This window comes from Physella acuta, unplaced genomic scaffold (assembly GCF_028476545.2).
Source record: "Physella acuta isolate Inbredline_101_S28 unplaced genomic scaffold, ASM2847654v3 ptg000131l, whole genome shotgun sequence".
NCBI classification, from domain to species: Eukaryota; Metazoa; Mollusca; class Gastropoda; family Physidae; genus Physella; species Physella acuta.
Genome location: NW_026731650.1, coordinates 840,827 through 863,962, shown reverse-complemented (window position 1 = coordinate 863,962; position 23,136 = coordinate 840,827). Strand labels below are relative to the sequence as shown.

Here is a 23,136-nt window from a genome sequence, read left to right as displayed (position 1 = left end):
TTGCATAAATTTGTTTTATTTATCTGGCCCACATGTTCGAGTTGTTTCATCTAGCAGTTTTTAAGTTTAAAAAAAATGGATTTTATGGCAGTCTACGGAACAAAGTGAAGCTCCGCCCATGAATATTTGTACACATCCGGTGCTTTGTTTAGCAGACCATAATATTTTGGACTTTTTTTTCGGTGTTTATGGTATTGATTTCACCCTAATAAAGTTATATTACATTTCTTATCCCCCTCCCCTATATATACCAGGCATAATTAGCAGCCTTCCACCCCAAATTTAAAAATCAAGTAGGCCCTACCCTTCTAGACAAATTGTAGATGCAGTAGAGTTTATGTGTTTTTAAAAAAAATCTCGGCATTGTATTGTCAGAATTTGCCCATCAGCCATTACTTTCCCCAACTCGACCCAGGTACCCATTAGAGCTGAAAGACCCTCGAGTCCGGGAACTGAACTCGAGATTTTCAGGTCAGACATGCAGACATAAAAGAAATTTTTTTTTTAAATCGACCTCACGGACTTCCTGCGGTGTCAGGAATCAAGCATGATATCCCAGCTGTCAGGTAGCCATTGTGTTAGGCAGTGGAGATTGACTCGGTAAATATTTGATCTGGCGGCAACTAGAGCAACCTTCTCGCGGCAACTAGAGCAACCTCCTCACGGCAACTAGAGCAACCTCCTCACGTCCACACTGGTCTCTTAGTTTCAGGGGACCGGAAGCAGACGAGATCTGTGTGAAGTGTTGACGTCGGCTTTTGGAACTTTTGTACGCTGATATCAAGCGACCAGTTACGTCGTCTGATACCCGGCGTTAATCTGAGCGGGATTAAAGGATTATGTATAAAAGTTTCAACATAATTTACATAAGGGTCGTCCATAAACAAGTCACACGAATAGAGGGGAGGGGGGTCCAAACTTTTGTAACGATGCAGAGGGGAAGATAACGTGACAATTATGGACAAGAAGTTCTGAATGGCAGAACCTCGTGACGCCCCCCCCCCCCCCTCAAGACCAGGCATATGAGGCAACACATGACGTCATTTAGTTCAACATAACCAGTCTCACACACAACGCCACATTTAAAGATGACCAATGGCATTGTTTCACTTGTTCTTCGTTAGAAGTGTACTACCGTTCGACTTTCGTTTTATATATCGATGCCATCTCGATTGGTGTCGCTAAACAGTCCCATTATAATCGGCGAAATCCGAGGTCGACATCTGGAAATACGTCACACAACCCGAAAAGTTGAAAATAAACACAGTGTTTAATTCTTTAAAAAAAGCAACTAGCCTTAAAGGAATGTACAAAGAAAGGAATCTCATATGTAGATCCTATACTATTTCGAATTACGAACGATCACGTGATGTTTGCAGTGTTTCAAGCTACGAACAAGAGTGGAAAGGTCGCTGAATCAACTCTATCGACAGCATCAAAGCTAAAGACAAGAGGGATTAACTCTGTTGCAATTTCCGGTGTCATCCACACGACAACCGGAAACCTTATCTGTCAATATTTACCGACCTCACTATTTACCCACTTGATTGAAACATTCCACGCGCTCTGCGACGGTTGCTATAAACAAAACTGTAACGCATGGAAGGTTGATTTCTGTGTGTTTACATTTTAAATACAATTATGTACGGTTGCTAGGCAACGGTTATGTCTTTAGCCTTCTCAATTGGTAGACTTAAGGCCCAAGTGCTGACGTGTGAGTTCTGAGCCCTGAGACGCAATATGACGATGGCTCTAAAGGTAAAGGTCAGTAGATGTAAAAAGTGAGACCAGTGGTCATTGGTCGATATTTGCGGGGGGGGGGGGGGGGGGGGGGTTGGACTAAATTTTCAGGGGGGGAGGGGTGCTGCGGACACTGGTAAAAGTATATACTTTTATTTTCTATATAAATTCCATATCTGTCGAGGGGGGGGGGGGGGGGGCGGGGAGGCAGTAAATTTTCTTCGCCCCCCCCCCCCCCCCCCCGAAGAGATGCCTGGAAGAAACTCTGTCAGTATGTTCTACAGCTCTGTCAGCTCTGAATGAATAACGATGAAAGTGGGCCAGGCAGTAGGCAATGATCATCTGTGGGCAGACGGCAAGAGCCTACATTACCTGGTATGGGGAGAGAGGAAGCTTCTCCTGTAGCTGTGGCGAATATTGCCGACTCTACCTAGGAAAGGGGGTGGGGGGTGGGGGTGGAGAGGGGGGTTGACGACTCCAACTCTACCTGAAGAGAAAAGGGTGGGAGGGGGTCCAACATAATCTTGGGTAAAGGGGGTAGGGGTGCTATAACAAAACCTGGAAAAAAAGAGTCCAACGTAACCAAAAAAACATGGAGGGGGGGGGGGGGAGTGCTCCAGCAACTGGAAGTGTGTGTGTGGTGGGGGGGGGGGGGCGACATCCAGAGAAATTGGAATTTTTAAAAAAATCCATTAGCCATGTAAGCTTGTTGCTTTGTGGCGCGAATACATTGTTTACCCTTTCAAGTTTGTTATTAGAAATAAAACTTGACAAACTCCTACCAAGAAGAGCGTTTTCCGGCTTTCAAGTATTGGCTAACACGGAATGAGGACCGGAGTCTTAGGGGCATAAAACGCTAGACAATAAGCTAATCATAAACGACTTGACAGCTATTGTTGTTATTCCGTGCCAGTTACATAACCAAATACATATCTGGCGGAGTGGCCGCGGTAATGGCGTCGATGGCTGAACACGTGGTCCACTTCCTGCCGACTCTCAATTCTCATTGGTTATTGAAATTAGGGTTTTAAACATTCGCAAATCCCTTCAGCTACAATAAAATTAACATTTTATTTTGGTCTCCTAATCCAGGTAACCCCCTCCTACACCCCCCACCCCTTTAAAAAAAAAATCCCTCCCCTCCCACCGTTATTCCAAATAAATATTTCTGATTTCGTTATGTAAAAAAAAAAGTTTTAAAAAGACGATACTAAATTCTAAAATACGGCTAAATATGTAAATTTTAGTTTTTTTTTTTTTTTTTTTTTTTTTTTTTGGTGTAGTTATAAATCTGGAAAGATCTGGAAATCAGAAAGTCACAACTCAATTTGTCAGTGCATGTTTGGACGTCAGCCAGTACTCTCGAGGACAATGATGTATCTTTTTTTCTAGAGGACAATGGGTTGCTTTTCTAACGTCTGAGGGCCATCACAGGGCCATCACAGGGCCATCACAGGGCCATCCCAGGGCCATCTCCAACATTGTGCTCATGTTCAGGTGTATCTAAAGATCTGAGGAGCAAAAGTTTTGATCTTGTTGGACTTTGTGAAAACTTTAGTCAGAGATTTGATGTGCTAGAATTTCGACGTGGTATAGCTTTGTAAAAACTTTTGGCAGAGATTTGATGTGCTAGAATTTTGACGTGGTATAGCTTTGTAAAAACTTTTGTCAGAGATTTGATGAGAATTTTGACGAGGTATAGCCTTGTAAAAACTTTTGGCAGAGATTTGATGTGCTAGAATTTTGACGTGGTATAGCCTTGTAAAAACTTTTGTCAGATATTTGATGAGAATTTTGATGTGGTATAGCCTTGTAAAACTTTTGGCAGAGATTTGATGAGCACAAGTTTTAATGTGATATAGCTTTGTGAAAACTTTTGGACAAGAAATTAGATCAGAAGGAAAACATCTTGAAGAAAAGAAAACTAAAATCGTGACTTGACACTGTTGTACACGTTAGAGACTGATATTAATTGCTCATCTGTAAGCCAGAGATTCAGATATTTGAAGATCGTCGACCGAGATTTGACGAATTTGGTCACAACATTTAAAAACATGTCGGACGAAATTTCAAAAGATGAACCGGAGAAAATGTCCAGCACAAACTCCCCGGACACGTCCGTCACACAGGACATGTCCGTCATGCAGGACATTTTTGAAAACGACGAGATAGATGAGGAGGACTACGTGGACCGGTGGAGGGATGACCTTGACCTCAGGGCAAGGCAGGTCTTCACCGTCGGGCTGGGGTAAGTCGTGTCGACTTAAGAACTCGAAGAGTTTCAGTTACAGTCATGTGCTCAACTCTCCAACCACCAGTGCCGGCGCCAGCTTATTTAGCGCCTTAGGCAAAACTTATTAAAGCCCCCCCCCCCCCCGGAATTTTGTTCGTGCCCCCGGGGACAAACTTTCAATTTGAACCCCCCCCCCCCCCCTCAAACTTTCGATTTGTTTTTTTAACCCATTTTGGCGCCCTAGGTGACCGCCTAGTTCGCCTTATAGATAGCGCCGGCCCTGCCGACCACACTATCCCGTAAGACAACAAAAATGTTTAACTTGACTTGAACCAAAATTTTAAACTGTAAACTTGGCATTTAAAACCTAAACAAAACTTTCAAATTTTAATTTAGTTTTTAACGTAGCTCTAACTGAACATAGGAATATTTTTCTGGTTGTATAAGGGTTAAACATCTCCATCGCAGCTAAATGCAAGGGCATCATAGTATCTATGGCATCATCGTATATAGGGAATCATCGTAGCTAGGGCACCATTGTAGCTAGGGCATTATCGTAGCTAGGCACCACTGACCACCATAGCTAAGACCGTTGACAGACGTTGACGTAATGATATGATACGCTAGCGTAGGGCGGAGCGATTTATAGACACTTATAGGCCATGAAACAATAGATATTTAAATAATTGCATATGCACATATATTTCCTGCGCTATCTCATTATACAAGATGAACAAAGTGGAAAAATTTGAATATCTTATGGGCGCCAGCATCAAAGTTCAGGTCGAGTCTAGCTCACCCCTCCCCCTCACTTCCCCCACTGACAATCGTCTCGAGAAAGCTCATTTTTTACCTCTGACTTGAAAACTTTAAACACGTTCTAAATATAGAGAGGCGGCGTGGTGTGGTCATGCGGTAGAGCTTACGACTTGTAGCCCGAATGTCTCTAGTTAGGATCCTCGAGTCAATCCAGCTCATATGGGTATCTGACCTACATTAGAGAAATTAAATGTATCTGACCTACATTAGAGAAATTAAAGGTATCTGACATACATTAGAGAAATGATCACAATTCCCCTCCTTATCCAAAAGTTACAGAAACAGGTTAACTCTACTTCACCTGCCCATGTTTATCAACTACTAACGGGAAATACGTATATGAACGTAAGTATGTATAGTTGGGACAGCGATATCACCATTGCCAGCCTTCACCTTTTCAACCATCTAAAATTATGCTGTTGTTTTTCTGTGCCCAGATATGGCTTGTCTGTTGAAGAAAGGAACAACCTGACCACAAGACCAGCCCAGATTTATGCAGACGACAGGCAAGTTGCTTCAACGTCATCGAAATGTATTAATACGCTAAGAAAATGGAAATGCCTGCAATTCAATTTTAAGAAGAGAAAGTTAAACTGTTTCTTTTAACAAATCCGTGACACAAGAATTACACGAGAAAAAAAAATAAGTTAAAAACTGGTAGACTGTTTTAGAGCAAATGACAAGCGATGTAGCGGGCTCTTCTTGTTTGGGGAACAAATGTTGAGGGCCTATTTGGTTCAGTCTTTTGGCGTGGTACATACAAATGTTGAGAGTCTATTGGTTCAGTCTTTTGGCGTGGTACATACAAATGTTGAGAGCCTATTTGGTTCAGTCTTTTGGCGTCGTACATTAATGTAAAACAGTGTCAAGTCTTGTTCTGACATACACAATTAAGCTTTTCTTTTAGAAATCAAACTTCATCCCCGGGAAGGGGGCGGGGGTCTTGATATTTGGGGGGGGGGGGGTATTGAAACTCCTAGGGTGGTAGGCGGACACAGGTCAAAGTATATATTTTCTGATCGACACAAACCACCGAATATTTCAGCGTCTTGATGCGATACACACCCCCCCCCCCCCCACACACACACCAGCAAATATTTCAGCGTCTTGATGTGACACGCACACACACACCAGCAAATATCTGGCCTGTCATATTCCATCAAATTTAACCCTCTCTTGTCTGACAGACGGACCAGCAAGTTTTTAACCCACCAGCTGTCACTGAGAGGAAAGCTGCGCAGGTTTTTCATCAGGAACCCGAGTACCCGTAAGTTGTTGTCCATTCATTCAGCCTTGACCTTCGTACGCATAATATTATGTCCTTGACCTTCTTGGCCCTAATGTCATTTGTACCTGACGTAATATAAACTTTTCAAACCTAAATTCTTGAGTCGGACTGCCTTGCTCTGATGGGCACCTCTCACGTGACAATAAAGGCAGCTGGGCATAATGTTGGTCACACTAACGCTTCATATACCCTTGTTAGAGAAACAGTTGAACTCTACTTCATCTGCCGAATGCCTGTACTGAAAAAAGATACTTTACTTATTTTATTTAACAACGAATAAAAAAACCGCCGAAATATTTCCTCTCCCCCCAGGGCTGGGCTGCACGTTTTTTGACCTGATCGTCCGGCTGATGATGTGTGTGGTGTATGTGGCTAGAACTTGTACGGACTCTGTGGCAGAGTATGAGTGGTAAGTTAACCACATGCCAACAAAAGTGGTAAGTTAGCCACATGCCAACAAAAGTGGTCAGTTAACCACATGCCAACAAAAGTGGTAAGTTAACCACCTGCCAACAAAAGTAGTAATGTGGTAAGTTAACCACATGCCAACAAAAGTGGTCAGTTAACCACATGCCAACAAAAGTGGTAATGTGGTAAGTTAACCACATGCCAACAAAAGTGGTCAGTTAACCACATGCCAATAAAAGTGGTAAAATAACCACCTAACAACAAAGTGGTAATTTATCATGCCCACACTTGTTTCATGTCCAGTTATTGACCACATCTAATGTAACATCTCTGCCCCCCCCCCCCCCCCCCCCCAGCTACGGCTCCCCCTGCGGCCTGGTGACGGTGTCCAATGAAACAGTCTCCGAGAAGGATCAGCTGTTTGAGCAGCATGAGATCAACTGGTTGGTTCACGCTGTTGCTGCTGGTGGTGTTTTTGTTGTGGTACACGTTATATGGTGCTGTTGGTGTTATTGTTGTGGTACACGTTATATGGTGCTGTTGGTGTTATTGTTGTGGTACACGTTATATGGTGCTGTTGGTGTTATTGTTGTGGTACACGTTATATGGTGCTGTTGGTGTTTTTCTTGTGGTACACGTTGTGTGCTGCTGTTGGTGTTTTTGTTGTGGTACACGTTATATGGTGCTGTTGGTGTTTTTGTTGTGGTACACGTTGTGTGCTGCTGTTGGTGTTTTTGTTGTGGTACACGTTACATGCTGCTGTTGATGTTTTTGTTGTGGTACACGTTAGGTGGTGATGTTGGTGCTCTTGTTGTAGTTCATGCTGTGTGCTGCTGTTGGTGTTTGTGTAGTTCCTTTAGACCACGGGGTCATGTTAGATGGTGCTGTTGGTGTTTTTGTTTTTGTTTTGGTGTTGATGTTTTGTTTTATTGTATCACATTATTTTGACGTCATTTAAAATATATTGATGAAAGCTAAAAAAAACTAAACTACAAAAACTCATAAATAAATTTTTGTTTCTGTGTGCCAGGTATGTGTTGCTGTGGGTCAATCGCAGTATGCCAATTTGGATCGTTGAGGTTTCCTTGGCTTTTGTTTGTCTTTCCAAGGCATTGCTGTTGGTCATCATTGCTAGGAAGGTAAAAGTAAACTCCATAATATGTCACATGGTGAATTACATAATACGTCACGTGACGTTATCCTTTGGCTAAAGGCCTGGTGTTTTAGTTGTAGCAAGTTGATGTGAGATGTAACCCTGCAACACCACGCCTAATGTTTTAAATGTGAATTACTTATGTATTGAACACAGGGTCACAGGATGGAGGAGTTGAGAACCTCGACTTTTCTATTGGAGCTGGTCTGCGCCCTGCCGATCTTGATCACTGTAAGCAACGCCCGGCTACTTCAACTAAAAAATGTCCCTCATCTTAAACTTTTCAAAAGTCCATCTTAATAAAAATATTTTAAAAATCGCAAACAAATAGCAAACTTGAAAATACTAATATACGGGCGCTCTTAATTCACGGGGGTGGGTTAACATTCGGCAAAAAATGCTGTTTCATTGTTCATTTCAACAATTTCAATGGCAAATTAAACTTTTTTTTTCGAAAATTATCTTTGATAAAGCAACGTTTCTGCATTGCATAGTGAAATTCTTTTTCTAGATCTATTTTAACAAATTTTAGATTTCATTTTTTGAATGTGCCCGTTCCGTAAAATGATGCGCTAGTAAATTATTATATTTTTTCATCTAGATTCTAGATCTAGCTTTCCATATTAAGCCAAATTTAAATGTTCGTGTAGTTATTTAGAAGGAAAAAAAACATGTCAAACACAGTTTAGTTACCTTTTTTGCAAATGAATGTAATTGGGTTTTTTTTCTGTAGCTGTGTCAGCCATTTTTGTTGAAGGATTTGTTTGTCCCCGTGTACCTCAACTGTTGGCTGGTTGCTAGATCACTGAAGAAAATCTACGTAAGTTTGGGTTCAAATCTGTAAGTTTAAATTCTGTCTGTGAGTTGGGTTTACAGAATGGTTAAAATGTGTCAGTTTGGTTTTTAAAAATGTCTACGTTTAGCTACATAGTTACGTTTGCTATATAAAACATTTATAAAAAGGTCGTCATATACTGTTTAGATTTGTTGTCGATTGAAACTTGTTTGTATCCCCTCTCTAGAACGACCTCCACCTGACGAAGAAAAAGTTCCAGACCATCTCTGTGACACTGCTGCAGCAGATGATCATCCTGTTTGTCAGCATCGCCTGCTTGTTGTTCACCACGTAAGTCAATGGCCAGCACAAGTATAGCAGTCTACCCTTCTGATATCTGAAAGAATGCATCGCATGTGAAGCAGAGCTAATTCGTTTCTGTGACAATTCTAGAATTGACTCTTTGACCAAGGCTCCACTTGTGGACCCAGACTTGACCATGGGCTGAGCTTGGGGCTTATTATATGTTCTACCACACGACCCTCGCAACTCATCAGTAGCGTAAACAACGTACTTAAGTGGCTTGAATAAACCAATGTCCCATCTACACTTGTCTCAATCCAGTAGCGTAGCGAGGGGGGGGGGGCGGGGGTACGGGACATATGTCCCCGGGCGCCGACCCTTAGGGGCGCCAAAATGGGTTGGAAAAATAAATTGAAAGGTTGAGGGGGTGCAAATCGAAAGTTTGAGAGGGGGGGGATGCAAATCAAAATCTTGAGGGGGGGGGGGGTGCAAATCGAAATCTTGAGGGGGTGCAAATCGAAAAGTTTGTCCCCGGGAAGGGTCGCTACGCCTCTGTCTCAATCTCCTGATGTAGAAGATAGTAGCGACCGTTTTAAAACCATCCCCCAATGTCCCATGTACACTTGTCCCCACCTCCACCAGTCTAAAACCACCTCCCCAATGTTCCATGTACACTTGTCCCCACCTCCACCAGTCTAAAACCACCTCCCCAATGTTCCATGTACACTTGTCCCCACCTCCACCAGTCTAAAACCATCTTCCCAATGTCCCATGTACACTTGTCCCCACCTCCACCAGTCTAAAACCACCTCCCCAATGTTCCATGTACACTTGTCCCCACCTCCACCAGTCTAAAACCACCTCCCCAATGTTCCATGTACACTTGTCCCCACCTCCACCAGTCTAAAACCATCCCCCCAATGTCCCATGTACACTTGTCCCCCACCCCCTGTAGTCTAAAACCATCTCCCCAATGTCCCATGTACACTTGTCCCCAATGTTCCATGTACACTTGTCCCCAATGTTCCATGTACACTTGTCCCCACCCCCTGTAGTCTAAAACCCTCCCCCCAGGGTCTGCACCATCCAACACATCCAGCGGGGCAGCCCAGAGCTCCAGCTCGACCTCTTCCAGTCGCTCTACTTCGTCGTGGTCACCTTCTCCACTGTAGGATATGGCGACTATTCGCCGGACACCTGGCTCGGTCGTCTCTTCATGATACTCGCCATAGCTCTGGCCTTCGCTACGCTGCCCAGTCAGGTAAGGGTTAGGTCTAGACAGGTAAGGGTTAGGTCTAGACAGGTAAGGGTTAGGTCTTGTCAGGTAAGGGTTAGGTCTTGTCAGGTAAGGATTAGGTCTAGTCAGGTAAGGGTTAGGTCTAGACAGGTAAGGGTTAAGTCTAGACAGGTATGGGTTAGGTCTAGACAGGTAAGGGTTAGGTCTAGGCAGGTAAGGGTTAGGTCTAGGCAGGTAAGGTTTAAGTTTGATTATGTAAGGATTAGGGTTAAAGTTTAAAGATGTATGCCATGCACTAAATGAGCCTTAGACAAACTCTGCTCCACCAGATCCAAGGACTGATCTCTACCTACCTGGAGCGTGCCAATGCTGGGGGTGAGTACAGTCAGAGGTCAAACAATCACGTGATCGTCTGCAGCACGGCGCTAACGCAGGACAGTTTGATGGACTTCCTCAACGAATTTTACGCCAACCCGAAACTTGAGGTGAATAAATGTTGTCCAACCCGAAACTTGAGGTGAATAAATTTTACGCCAACCCGAAACTTGAGGTGAATAAATGTTGTCCAACCCGAAACTTGAGGTGAATAAATTTTACGCCAACCCGAAACTTGAGGTGAATAAATTTTGTCCAACCCGAAACTTGAGGTGAATAAATTTTGTCCAACCCGAAACTTGAGGTGAATACATTTTATCCGTCAGCTTACGTCACGAGCGCAAACATTTAAATCAGTGGGGTCATATCTCTGCCAGCCATTGGTCATGCGCTACGGAAAACCGCGCAAAAACAAAAACAACCGCTCACAAAAAGTGCGCAAGGGAAGTTTTAAAACCAGTAATTTAAATGACAATCGTAGCACAATAAAGCATTTTCTCGCGGAATATGATCAAAAGAAAGTGTATTAGTATCATGCATTTGTGTTGGCGCATTTTTCTGTTCGCGCAGTTTTCCGTTCCACTGTCGGAAACACTGTTGCACACTTGAAGTATGATTTTTGTTGGTGTAATGTTTTGTTGTGTATATTTGGAGGAGGGGAACAATTTATTGGAATACTTTTGTTGGTGCATTATTTTGTTGGCGTATATTTCGTTGTGGGTATTTTAAAAACAGATTTCTGTTGTCATCTTTTGTGTTGGTGTTTGCGTGGTAAATACTATAATGTGAAACAATAACAAAATGGCATTTGCCTGGTGGCGGAAATCCTATAAAAAATATCCTCAACTCACCTATTATTTTGATGATCATCTTTACAGGACCGGTCAGTGATACTTCTGTGCCCGAAAGAACTGGACAGCAGGAAGCAGGTGGTCCTGAAGGACCCGAAATGGTCCCGACGGGTCCTGTACATCAAGGGCTCAGCCCTGAAGGACACTGACCTCATGCGGTGCCGCGCTCAGGACGCGTACGCCTGTTTTTTTCTGGCCACTCGTCCTACCCTGGACAAGCTGCAGGCGGTGAGTAGTCCTTTCACTGTATGTCCTCTCAATGTCAGGACATTAAGTCCTCTCAATGTCAGGACATTAAGTCCTCTCATTGTCAGGACATTAAGTCCTCTCATTGTCAGGACATTAAGTCCTCTCATTGTCAGGACATTAAGTCCTCTCATTGTCAGGACATTAAGTCCTCTCATTGTCAGGACATTAAGTCCTCTCATTGTCAGGACATTAAGTCCTCTCATTGTCAGGACATTAAGTCCTCTCATTGTCAGGACATTAAGTCCTCTCATTGTCAGGACATTAAGTCCTCTCATTGTCAGGACATTAAGTCCTCTCATTGTCAGGACATTAAGTCCTCTCATTGTCAGGACATTAAGTCCTCTCATTGTCAGGACATTAAGTCCTCTCATTGTCAGGACATTAAGTCCTCTCATTGTCAGGACATTAAGTCCTCTCATTGTCAGGACATTAAGTCCTCTCATTGTCAGGACATTAAGTCCTCTCATTGTCAGGACATTAAGTCCTCTCATTGTCAGGACATTAAGTCCTCTCATTGTCAGGACATTAAGTCCTCTCATTGTCAGGACATTAAGTCCTCTCATTGTCAGGACATTAAGTCCTCTCATTGTTAGGACTTGTATGTCCTCTCATTGGGCAACACACATACCATCACATATCACCAGTTGTAACGATACAAACCTGACCTAACCTTTGACTTGGTTTCGTGTAGGACCGTCACACCATCATGAGGTCCTGGGCTGTCAAGGACTTTGCCCCCAGCTGCAAGCAGTACGTCTACCTGTTCCACGCTGCCAACAAGATTCACCTCAAGTTTGCCGGTTAGTTCCCCTCCCTTGGTCCAATACTTTATTTGTAGAGTTCAGAAACTATAACAATAAAAATTGATGGCTAACAAGACACCAAAAGTTTTTTTCACGTATAAATTTCAAATAAATCGTAATACTGGTTTTTAATATTATTTAACATTTTCAGTTGAAAAAAGTTTTTATTTGTACTACCACCCCCACCCCCCCCCCCCCCAACCTTGTCCACAGATCACGTGGTGTGTGAGGACGAGTTCAGCTACGCCCTGCTGGCCAACAACTGCCTGTACCCCGGGCTGTCCACCCTCGTCTCTCTCCTGGTCCACTCCCAAACACAGCAGTAAGCTTTGTGTCTGTCTATGATCCGCCTTACTCGGTTACCTCATACTTCTTACTTTGTTAAATTACTGGCCCAAGTCCAGCATTACATGTCTCACGTGATCAACTATTTTTGTTTACGCGTGTCAATGTTTTTTCTCTCTAGACAAAACCTCTCGTCATGTGACCAGTGGCAGCAAGTCTACGGCGCGCATGCGCAGAACGAGATCTACCACATCCAGCTTCACAAGAGCGTCTTCTTTGGGCGGTACGAGGGGGAGGCCTTCCCCAGGGCCTCGGCTGATGCACATAGCAGGTAGATACACTGTTAAGTTGGGCGCCCTCAGGAGTTTTTCGTAGCGGAGATCACTCTAGAGTTCTCAGTCATCTCTTCGGGAGGCTAGATGAGAGTAAAGGGGGGGGGGGGGGCTGGATGAGGGTAGGAGGGAGGCTAGATTAGGTGTGGGAGAGTGGCTGGACCTATGATGTGACTGGCCATGACCTTAGGGCTTGTAGGTCTTATGCACCAGGTTGTTGATACAGTTCAATATTCCGTGTTTTTGGGTGACCGCATATGTATACGTAACCCAGAGGCGTAGTAAGGGGGGGGGGGGGGCGGTGGGGGGCATATGTCCCCGGGCGCCTTAGGGGGCGCCAAAATGGGTTGGAAAAACAAATTGAAAGTTTGAGGGGGTGTACAAATCGAAAGTTTGAGGGTGGGGGGGGGGGTTGTCCCCGGACGCCGGGAAGGGTCGCTACGCCTCTGACGTAACGACATCAGGATGCTAATTTTTTTAATAGAACAAAACATTAACAAGTATCATATAGGCTGATTATTTACATACACCGATAGGAATTGTGGTTATAGAATAAGTGAATGTTCTCAGAATCGACTAGGTAGATTATCTAGGAAATGATCAATGTAAACGGCTGAGAAGACCAACTAGTCTACTTCTGTCTCAAGGTTCGGGGTAGCCTTGTTGGCTGTTATGGATACAGAGTCAGCTCATCCCAGACTACAACTTAATCCTGGCCCACACTACAGGCTAAAGGTAGGCTTAATCCAGGCCCACACTACAGGCTAAAGGTAAGCTTAATCCTGGCACACACTACAGGCTAAAGGTAGGCTTAATCCTGGCTTAATCCTGGCCCACACTACAGGCTAAAGGTAGGCTTAATCCAGGCCCACACTACAGGCTAAAGGTAGGCTTAATCCAGGCCCACACTACAGGCTAAAGGTAGGCTTAATCCTGGCCCACACTACAGGCTAAAGGTAGGCTTAATCCTGGCTTAATCCTGGCCCACACTACAGGCTAAAGGTAGGCTTAATCCAGGCCCACACTACAGGCTAAAGGTAGGCTTAATCCAGGCCCACACTACAGGCTAAAGGTAAGCTTAATCCTGGCACACACTACAGGCTAAAGGTAGGCTTAATCCTGGCTTAATCCTGGCCCACACTACAGGCTAAAGGTAGGCTTAATCCAGGCCCACACTACAGGCAAAAGGTAGGCTTAATCCAGGCTCACGCTACAGGCTAAAGGTAGGCTTAATCCTGGCTTAATCCAGGCCCACACTACAGGCTAAAGGTAGGCTTAATCCTGGCTAACACTACAGGCTAAAGGTAGGCTTAATCCTGGCCCACGCTACAGGCTAAAGGTAGGCTTAATCCTGGCCCACACTACAGGCTAGAGGAACAAACCATCTATACGTGTGTGATTAGCCCTATTAAACCACCTCTACACACTGTGGTGTGTGATTAGCCCTATTAAACCACCTCTACACACTGTGGTGTGTGATTAGCTCTTATTAAACCACCTCTACATAGTGTGGTGTGTGATTAGCTCTTATTAAACCACCTCTACATACTGTGGTGTGTGATTAGCCCTTTTTAAACCACCTCTACATACTATGGTGTGTGACTAGCCCTATTTAAACCACCTCTACATACCATCGTGTGTGACTAGCCCTATTCAAACTACCTCTACATACCATCGTGTGTGACTAGCCCTATTTAAACCACCTCTACATACTATGGTGTGTGACTAGCCCTATTTAAACTACTCTACCCAGGGTTCTGACGTGTGCTTCTACGTGAGTGTGACAAGGGAAGAGTACTCTAAAATTCCTGCAGATTCTGCCAAGAGTTCTCTCTATTCAAACACAGGTTAGAATCATGTTTAGCTTCTCACCTACTTTAGAGCTGTAGCGTGCTTGAATTCTGCTCTCTGCTCGTCTGTTGGACGTACGAGAGTCCAACATGTCATTAACGTTAACTTAAACGACGTGTCGAGGCCATAATTCCTCAGCCCCGAACTAAAATTTTAACTTGATTATTTATTTTTAATCAGCTTTTTATATAAGCATCAGGATCTGACTGAATAAATGTATATTTACTAGCTGATATCTCTTGCAATAAAACTCTACATAATACTGAAAATGACATTGGTAATGATATACATTATAAATAGACTTTAGCAATGTTAGTTTTCCATGTCTATAAATAGATGTAAATATCTTGTAAACGGGTCACAGGTCAACCATCACAGAGAAACACCACCAAAGCTGAGACATCACTCGCTGAACCTAAACACGACCCAGGAGTCTTGACCACACTCTCTGATCTCCTGAGCACCATACCCTGCCCCACCAACAATGCCAATAGACTCGTCCGAGGCGACGATGATGTCCTATTGAACAACCTCGAGTTCACGCCCAAATCGGCCATCAATAGGGGTGACAGCATGAGGAACTCGACCAAATACGACCGATCAACCAGCAGCGGTAGCTCTGCTCCCCTGTTGGATAATGGGAGCGGCAGGGAGGGGAGTGGGGAGGGGAGTGGAGAAGGGAGTGGGGAGGGGAGTGAGGAGGGGAGTGGAGATGGAAGTAGGGAGGCTGACGAGGACTGCCTGTCGCAGGTTCACAGTGACACCACGCAGGTGGAGCAGACGACATCAACTGAAGAAGGTAAAACATTTTAAAAGTTCTTTCAGTGGCGCTGCCTGACAGTGGGGGGATCCCCGGGAAGGGGGGGGGGATAGAACTCTACTGACCTTAACGTTTAGTATGTATTGGTTTGTAATACTCAACTCTATACATACCAAAACACTAAATTATACCAGTCAATATCTCAATTTCATCTTGTGAGATAATGGATAACGTTGTGAACTTTGCGTTGTTTTTTTCAACATTCAATCCCTGAGAATGTATTTCATGAAATATTTTCTTGTAGAAAACTATGGACGAGAAAATGGACACATTTTACAGAACAGTTGTGACGTTGAAGGTCAGAGGTGAGTAATTTGAAGTCAAATGTTTTTTTTTTTTGCATCCTACATTGGTAAAGGGCTATTTTTAGGCGTCTACCTAAAAAAAGTGAAACGAGGAAAATGTAGACGAATTAAATAGAAAGTATACAATTAAAAAAAACAACACATCATTGGGTGTTCCAACGTTCAAATCTTATGATGAGTTTCCTATTTCCTACAGACTGACCACTGGACCACCGCCCATCACGATGTCGTCTGGTTTTGGTCGGACATTGTGTCACGTGACAACAGCACCAAGACAGCGCTGTTGTCTGGAGTGGGGAAAGGTAAATAGTGGGTTTACTGAAGGATAAAGGTAAATAGTGGGTTTACTGAAGGATAAAGGTAAATAGTGGGTTTACTGAAGGATAAAGGTAAATAGTGGGTTTACTGAAGGATAAAGGTAAATAGTGGGTTTACTGAAGGATAAAGGTAAATAGTGGGTTTACTCGACAATAAAGGTAAATAGTGGGTTTACTCAACAATTAAGGTAAATAGTGGGTTTACTCAACAATAAAGGTAAATAGTGGGTTTAATAAAGAATAAAGGTAAATAGTGGGTTTACTCGACAATAAAGGTAAATAGTGGGTTTACTCGACAATAAAGGTAAATAGTGGGATACTTTCAACAGAATTTAGGTTACTTTAACATTAAAGTTTAAAGATAGACATTTCCAATGTGATGAAACCAAATGCGCGGGGAAATGGCATATCAGGTTGAACGAAGTAAATGTGTTTCATGTAACAACATCGCAATAAACATCTTGGGGCATCATTAAAGAAATCTAGACAAAATATGTGCTGCTTCTGTGCCCCACAGACCTATGAACACTCCCCCCCCCAACAGACCTGTGTCCCTACAATGTTGTCGCTTGTAACCCCCCCCCCCCCCCACACACACACACAGACCTGTGACCTTTGCCCCTACAGTCCTATCGCTTGTACCCACACAGACCTGTGACCTTTGCCCCTACAGTCCTGTCGCGTGTATCCCCACAGAGCTGTGAGCACTGCCCCCCCCCCCCACAGACCTATGACCTTTGCCCCTACAGTCCTGTCGCTTGTACCCCCACAGACCTGTGACCACTACCCCCCACAGACCTATGACCTTTGCCCCTACAGTCCTGTCGCTTGTACCCCCACAGACCTGTGACCACTACCCCCCCACAGACCTATGACCTTTGCCCCTACAGTCCTGTCGCTTGTACCCCCACAGACCTGTGACCACTACCCCCCCACAGACCTATGACCTTTGCCCCTACAGTCCTGTCGCTTGTACCCCCACAGACCTGTGACCACTACCCCCCCACAGACCTATGACCTTTGCCCCTACAGTCCTGTCGCTTGTACCCCCACAGAGCTGTGACCACTGACCCCTCCCCCAGACCTGTGCCCCTACAATGTTGTCGCTTGTACCCCCACAGACCTATGACCTTTGCCCCTATAATGCTGTCGCTTGTACCCCCACAGAGCTGTGAGCACTGCCCCTACAAGAACGCCAACGAGGACAGATGGAGGAACCAGCTGATCATCCTGATGGCAGAGCAGGCAAGCAGCGGCATCCTCAACTTCGTCGTCCCCCTCCGGTCCTCGTACATAGGCGTACACAACATCAGCCCAATTGTCTTGCTATTGGAGACACAGTAAGGTCCTAATCGTACACAGTAAGGTCCTAATCGTACACAGTAAGGCCCTAATCGTACACAGTAAGGCCCTAATCGTACACAGTAAGGCCCTAATCGTACACAGTAAGGCCCTAATCGTACACAGTAAGGCCCTAATCGTACACAGTAAGGCCCTAATCGTACACAGTAAGGCCCTAATCGTACACAGTAAGGCCCTAATCGTACACAGTAAGGCCCTAATCGTACACAGTAAGGCCCTAATCGTACACAGTAAGGCCCTAATCGTACACAACATCAGCCCCATTGTCTTGTAGACACAGTAAGGCCCTAATCGTACACAGTAAGGCCCTAATCGTACACAGTAAGGCCCTAATCGTACACAGTAAGGCCCTAATCGTACACAGTAAGGCCCTAATCGTACACAGTAAGGCCCTAATCGTACACAGTAAGGCCCTAATCGTACACAACATCAGCCCCATTGTCTTGTTATTGGAGACACAGTAAGGCCCTAATCGTACACAGTAAGGCCCTAATCGTACACAGTAAGGCCCTAATCGTACACAATAAGGCCCTAATCGTACACAGTAAGGCCCTAATCGTACACAGTAAGGCCCTAATCGTACACAGTAAGGCCCTAATCGTACACAGTAAGGTCCTAATCGTACACAGTAAGGCCCTAATCGTACACAGTAAGGTCCTAATCGTACACAGTAAGGCCCTAATCGTACACAACATCAGCCCCATTGTCTTGTAGACACAGTAAGGCCCTAATCGTACACAACATCAGCCCCATTGTCTTGTTATTGGAGACACAGTAAGGCCCTAATCGTACACAGTAAGGTCCTAATCGTACACAGTAAGGCCCTAATCGTACACAACATCAGTCCCATTGTCTTGTTATTGGAGACACAGTAAGGCCCTAATCATACACAGTAAGGCCCTAATCGTACACAGTAAGGCCCTAATCGTACACAGTAAGGCCCTAATCGTACACAACATCAGCCCCATTGTCTTGCTACTGGAGACACAGTAAGGCCCTAATCGTACACAGTAAGGTCCTAATCGTACACAGTAAGGCTCTAATCGTACACAGTAAGGCCCTAATCGTACACAGTAAGGCCCTAATCGTACACAGTAAGGCCCTAATCGTACACAGTAAGGCCCTAATCGTACACAGTAAGGCCCTAATCGTACACAACATCAGCCCCATTGTCTTGTTATTGGAGACACAGTAAGGCCCTAATCGTACACAGTAAGGCCCTAATCGTACACAGTAAGGCCCTAATCGTACACAATAAGGCCCTAATCGTACACAGTAAGGCCCTAATCGTACACAGTAAGGCCCTAATCGTACACAGTAAGGCCCTAATCGTACACAGTAAGGTCCTAATCGTACACAGTAAGGCCCTAATCGTACACAGTAAGGTCCTAATCGTACACAGTAAGGCCCTAATCGTACACAACATCAGCCCCATTGTCTTGTAGACACAGTAAGGCCCTAATCGTACACAACATCAGCCCCATTGTCTTGTTATTGGAGACACAGTAAGGCCCTAATCGTACACAGTAAGGCCCTAATCGTACACAGTAAGGCCCTAATCGTACACAGTAAGGCCCTAATCGTACACAGTAAGGCCCTAATCGTACACAACATCAGCCCCATTGTCTTGTTATTGGAGACACAGTAAGGCCCTAATCGTACACAGTAAGGTCCTAATCGTACACAGTAAGGCCCTAATCGTACACAACATCAGTCCCATTGTCTTGTTATTGGAGACACAGTAAGGCCCTAATCATACACAGTAAGGCCCTAATCGTACACAGTAAGGCCCTAATCGTACACAGTAAGGCCCTAATCGTACACAACATCAGCCCCATTGTCTTGCTACTGGAGACACAGTAAGGCCCTAATCGTACACAGTAAGGTCCTAATCGTACACAGTAAGGCTCTAATCGTACACAGTAAGGCCCTAATCGTACACAGTAAGGCCCTAATCGTACACAGTAATGCCCTAATCGTACACAACATCAGCCCCATTGTCTTGTAGACACAGTAAGGCCCTAATCGTACACAGTAAGGCCCTAATCGTAAAGATACAACGTCAGAAGAATTTAGTGATACCAGTAGCGTAAACAGGAATATATATATATATATATATATATATATATATATATATATATTAGTAGACTATTGCACTAAATTTTAAATTAACCTATTTCCAATTTAGTAATTTAACCTATTTCAATCTCAATCAGTGAGGTACGCCGGAAAGGGGAGCTACATCACTAATGTGTATATTGTAGACAGTTTCTCCCAAGAAAATGATTCCGTGCTATTTAGACACAATCGTTGTTTCCTTGTTGCTTCTTCCAATTCAGTTTTTTAATTCTTCCCTTTTTAGACCAGACGACCTGTTCCTGGACACGATTGCCAGATTTCCACTCGTCTACTTCATGATCGGCACCATCTGGAGGTAAACACCACCCACACGGATCCACGTAACTTTATAATCTCGTACGGTCAGGGTTGTGATTTATGTGATTCACGTAACACTGTACACACGTGCTAACTGGATACAGTCTGACCAATTTAGTGTGTATCTGGCATGTGCAAAGCTTAGTCACGTGATATACCAAATTCTAAAGCAAATTCATGTACGCTTGCGTCAAGTCTAGAACTTTGATTCCGTCATGTGTTCTTAGAGGCGAGATGTTTCACCTTCTTGTACGCATGCGCCAAGTCTGGAACTTTGATTCCATCATTAGTTCTTAGAGGCGAGATGTTTCGCCATTGTGTACGCATGCGTCAAGTCTAGAACTTTGATTCTGTTTACTTCCAGCGTGGACGACCTGCTGCTGGCAGGAATCAACCAAGCGAGTCACCTGGTGGTCACCAACCGTCGCCCAGACTCCAACTACGACGGCGAGGAGTTCATGGAGGACTCGGAGACCATTGTAGCTGTGCAGACGATCAAAAGGTCAAGGTTATGTTACGTCATAGTAAAGCTCCAGACGATTTAAAGTTAGATGTTTTTAAATGAAAATAGTTCGGTGATCTAAGGAAGTCTACACCGTATCTGGTGTGTCCTATTGAATGGGTTGATTGTCCTGTTTCATGGTTTTCCTAGTGTGTCGGTGTGTCCTAGTTAACAGATTGTATATCCTGTTTCAGGGTGTCCTATTTAACAGACTGTGTGTCCTGTTTCATGGTATCCTACTTAACAGACTGTGTGTCCACTTTCAGGGTGTTCCCCAGTGTGTATGTGTGTCCTATTTAATAAACTGTGTGTCTTCTTTCAGGGTGTTCCCCAATGTGTCGGTTCTCACAGAACTCAGCCAGACTTCCAACATGAGATTCATGAAGTTCTCAGCACACAGAGGCGACCAGAGGCTGGTAGGTTGAAACAGGAACAACAACAATACCAACAGTAATAACAACAATACCAACAGTAATAACAACAATACCAACAGTAATAACAACAATACCAACAGTAATAACAACAATACCAACAGTAATAACAACAATACCAACAGTAATAACAACAATACCAACAGTAATAACAACAATACCAACAGTAATAACAACAATACCAACAGGAATAACAACAATACCAACAGTAATAAGGATTGTAACAACAACAATAGTAATAAAAGTTATAAAACTTTATTTTTTTAACGGTGACAAAAGCATAAACAGTAGTCTTTTATCAAAAACATAATCAATAACTATGAATAAAATAACAAGTGCAAATGTAGAACCCACCTGTTTCCTTACCAGCAGAAGTGTGGCTACCACGCCCACTCCAGCATGGGTGAGATCTTCCGCCAGTCGTTTGCTTCCGGTCACGTGTTTTCAGCCAGCATGTTAGACACGCTGCTGTACCAGACGTTCACCAAAGGCTACATCATCAGTTTCGTCAGGCTGTTGCTGGGGGTGGACGGACAGGCTGGTTCCGGTCACGTGTCCAGCGTAAGGATGTGCTATTGGTCTATTTCATTTTAATGTTGGTGGTAGAGTTAAATTATACAATGTTTAGGTAGGCCTATCAGTTATAGAGGCGACTTTAGCCATCGTATGAGTATTGGTTTTGTTAAAAACTTCGGTCGTTTAACGACAGTTAATATTACGCCATTTATTCATGTTGCTTCACTTTGCTTCAGATCCGCATCAAGAAATCAACTCTCAAGAACTTCCGCTGCTATGGCAACCTCTATGACGTTCTCAGCGCCACGACAGGGGAAATCCCCTTTGCTATATATAGAACAGAGTCCCCACCGTCGGCTAACCAAGGAAAACAAAAAACACAATCAACGGCAGTGCACAAAAATACAACCAAGGTCAGTATTTCAGCCACCAAGACTACTTAGAAGGATGATACTAAAGAAAACAAATTAGGACTATCTATCAGTTAGGACTATCTATCAGTTAGGACTATCTATAAGTTAGGAGCATATACCAATTAGGACTATCTGCCATTGAGGACTATCTATCAGTTCGGAGCAACTACCAAAAACGTCCGTCACACGGAAGACAAAAAGCGAGATCATTTTTTCTAGCCATGTTTCTAATATCATTCATCACATTAATAACCAAATGATGAACACATTTGTTACAGAATCCACCCTCTTCCTTACAGAATCCACCCTCTTCCTTACAGAATCCACCCTCTTCGTTACAGAATCCACCCTCTTCGTTACAGAATCCATCCTCTTCGTTACAGAATCCATCCTCTTCGTTACAGAATCCACCCTCTTCGTTACAGAATCCATCCTCTTCGTTACATAATCCACCCTCTTCGTTACAGAATCCACCTTCTTCGTTACAGAATCCACCCTCTTCGTTACAGAATCCACCCTCTTCGTTACAGAATCCACCCTCTTCCTTACAGAATCCACCCTCTTCGTTACAGAATCCACCCTCTTCCTTACAGAATCCACCTTCTTCGTTACAGAATCCACCTTCTTCGTTACAGAATCCACCCTCTTCGTTACAGAATCCACCCTCTTTCTTACAGAATCCACCCTCTTCCTTACAGAATCCATCCTCTTCGTTACAGAATCCACCCTCTTCGTTACAGAATCCACCCTCTTCCTTACAGAATCCACCCTCTTCGTTACAGAATCCATCCTCTTCGTTACAGAATCCACCCTCTTCGTTACAGAATCCATCCTCTTCGTTACAGAATCCACCCTCTTCGTTACAGAATCCACCCTCTTCGTTACAGAATCCACCCTCTTCGTTACAGAATCCACCCTCTTATTTACAGAATCCACCCTCTTCGTTACAGAATCCACCCTCTTCGTTACAGAATCCACCCTCTTCCTTACAGAATCCATCCTCTTCGTTACATAATCCACCCTCTTCCTTACAGAATCCACCCTCTTCCTTACAGAATCCATCCTCTTCGTTACATAATCCACCCTCTTCGTTACAGAATCCACCCTCTTCGTTACAGAATCCACCCTCTTATTTACATAATCCACCCTTTTCCTTACAGAATCCACCCTCTTCGTTACAGAATCCACCCTCTTCGTTACAGAATCCACCCTCTTCGTTACAGAATCCACCCTCTTCGTTACAGAATCCACCCTCTTCGTTACATCATCCACCCTTTTCCTTACAGAATCCACCCTCTTTGTTACAGAATCCACCCTCTTCGTTACAGAATC

The 23,136-nt window shown here is 44.0% G+C and overlaps 1 protein-coding gene across 1 annotated transcript; it reads left to right on the top strand.

Annotated features, from left to right (window-relative positions):
* The first annotated feature begins 3,117 nt into the window (after positions 1-3,117).
* LOC131935066 (potassium channel subfamily T member 1) lies at positions 3,118-22,882 on the top strand. Its single transcript, XM_059291352.1, has 29 exons — positions 3,118-3,988; positions 5,230-5,298; positions 5,980-6,059; positions 6,393-6,489; positions 6,845-6,931; positions 7,519-7,627; positions 7,798-7,872; positions 8,375-8,461; positions 8,664-8,767; positions 9,794-9,980; positions 10,286-10,441; positions 11,210-11,410; positions 12,123-12,231; positions 12,448-12,556; positions 12,701-12,850; positions 13,499-13,586; positions 14,605-14,698; positions 15,067-15,501; positions 15,767-15,827; positions 16,024-16,129; positions 17,312-17,484; positions 19,869-19,940; positions 20,307-20,444; positions 20,767-20,860; positions 21,245-21,436; positions 21,628-21,804; positions 22,083-22,663; positions 22,755-22,768; positions 22,860-22,882. The coding sequence occupies exons 1-29, from the start codon at positions 3,795-3,797 to the stop codon at positions 22,880-22,882; spliced, it is 4,062 nt and encodes a 1,353-aa protein (XP_059147335.1). The 5' UTR covers positions 3,118-3,794.
* The last annotated feature ends 254 nt before the right edge of the window (positions 22,883-23,136 follow it).

Coding starts and splice junctions, on each gene's coding strand:
- LOC131935066 (XM_059291352.1), top strand. CDS start 3,795: ATGTCGGACGAAATTTCAAAAGATGAACCGGAGAAAATGTCCAGCACA. Junction 6,932..7,518: donor GAGCAGCATGAGATCAACTG/GTTGGTTCACGC, acceptor TCTGTGTGCCAG/GTATGTGTTGCTGTGGGTCA. Junction 11,411..12,122: donor CCCTGGACAAGCTGCAGGCG/GTGAGTAGTCCT, acceptor GGTTTCGTGTAG/GACCGTCACACCATCATGAG.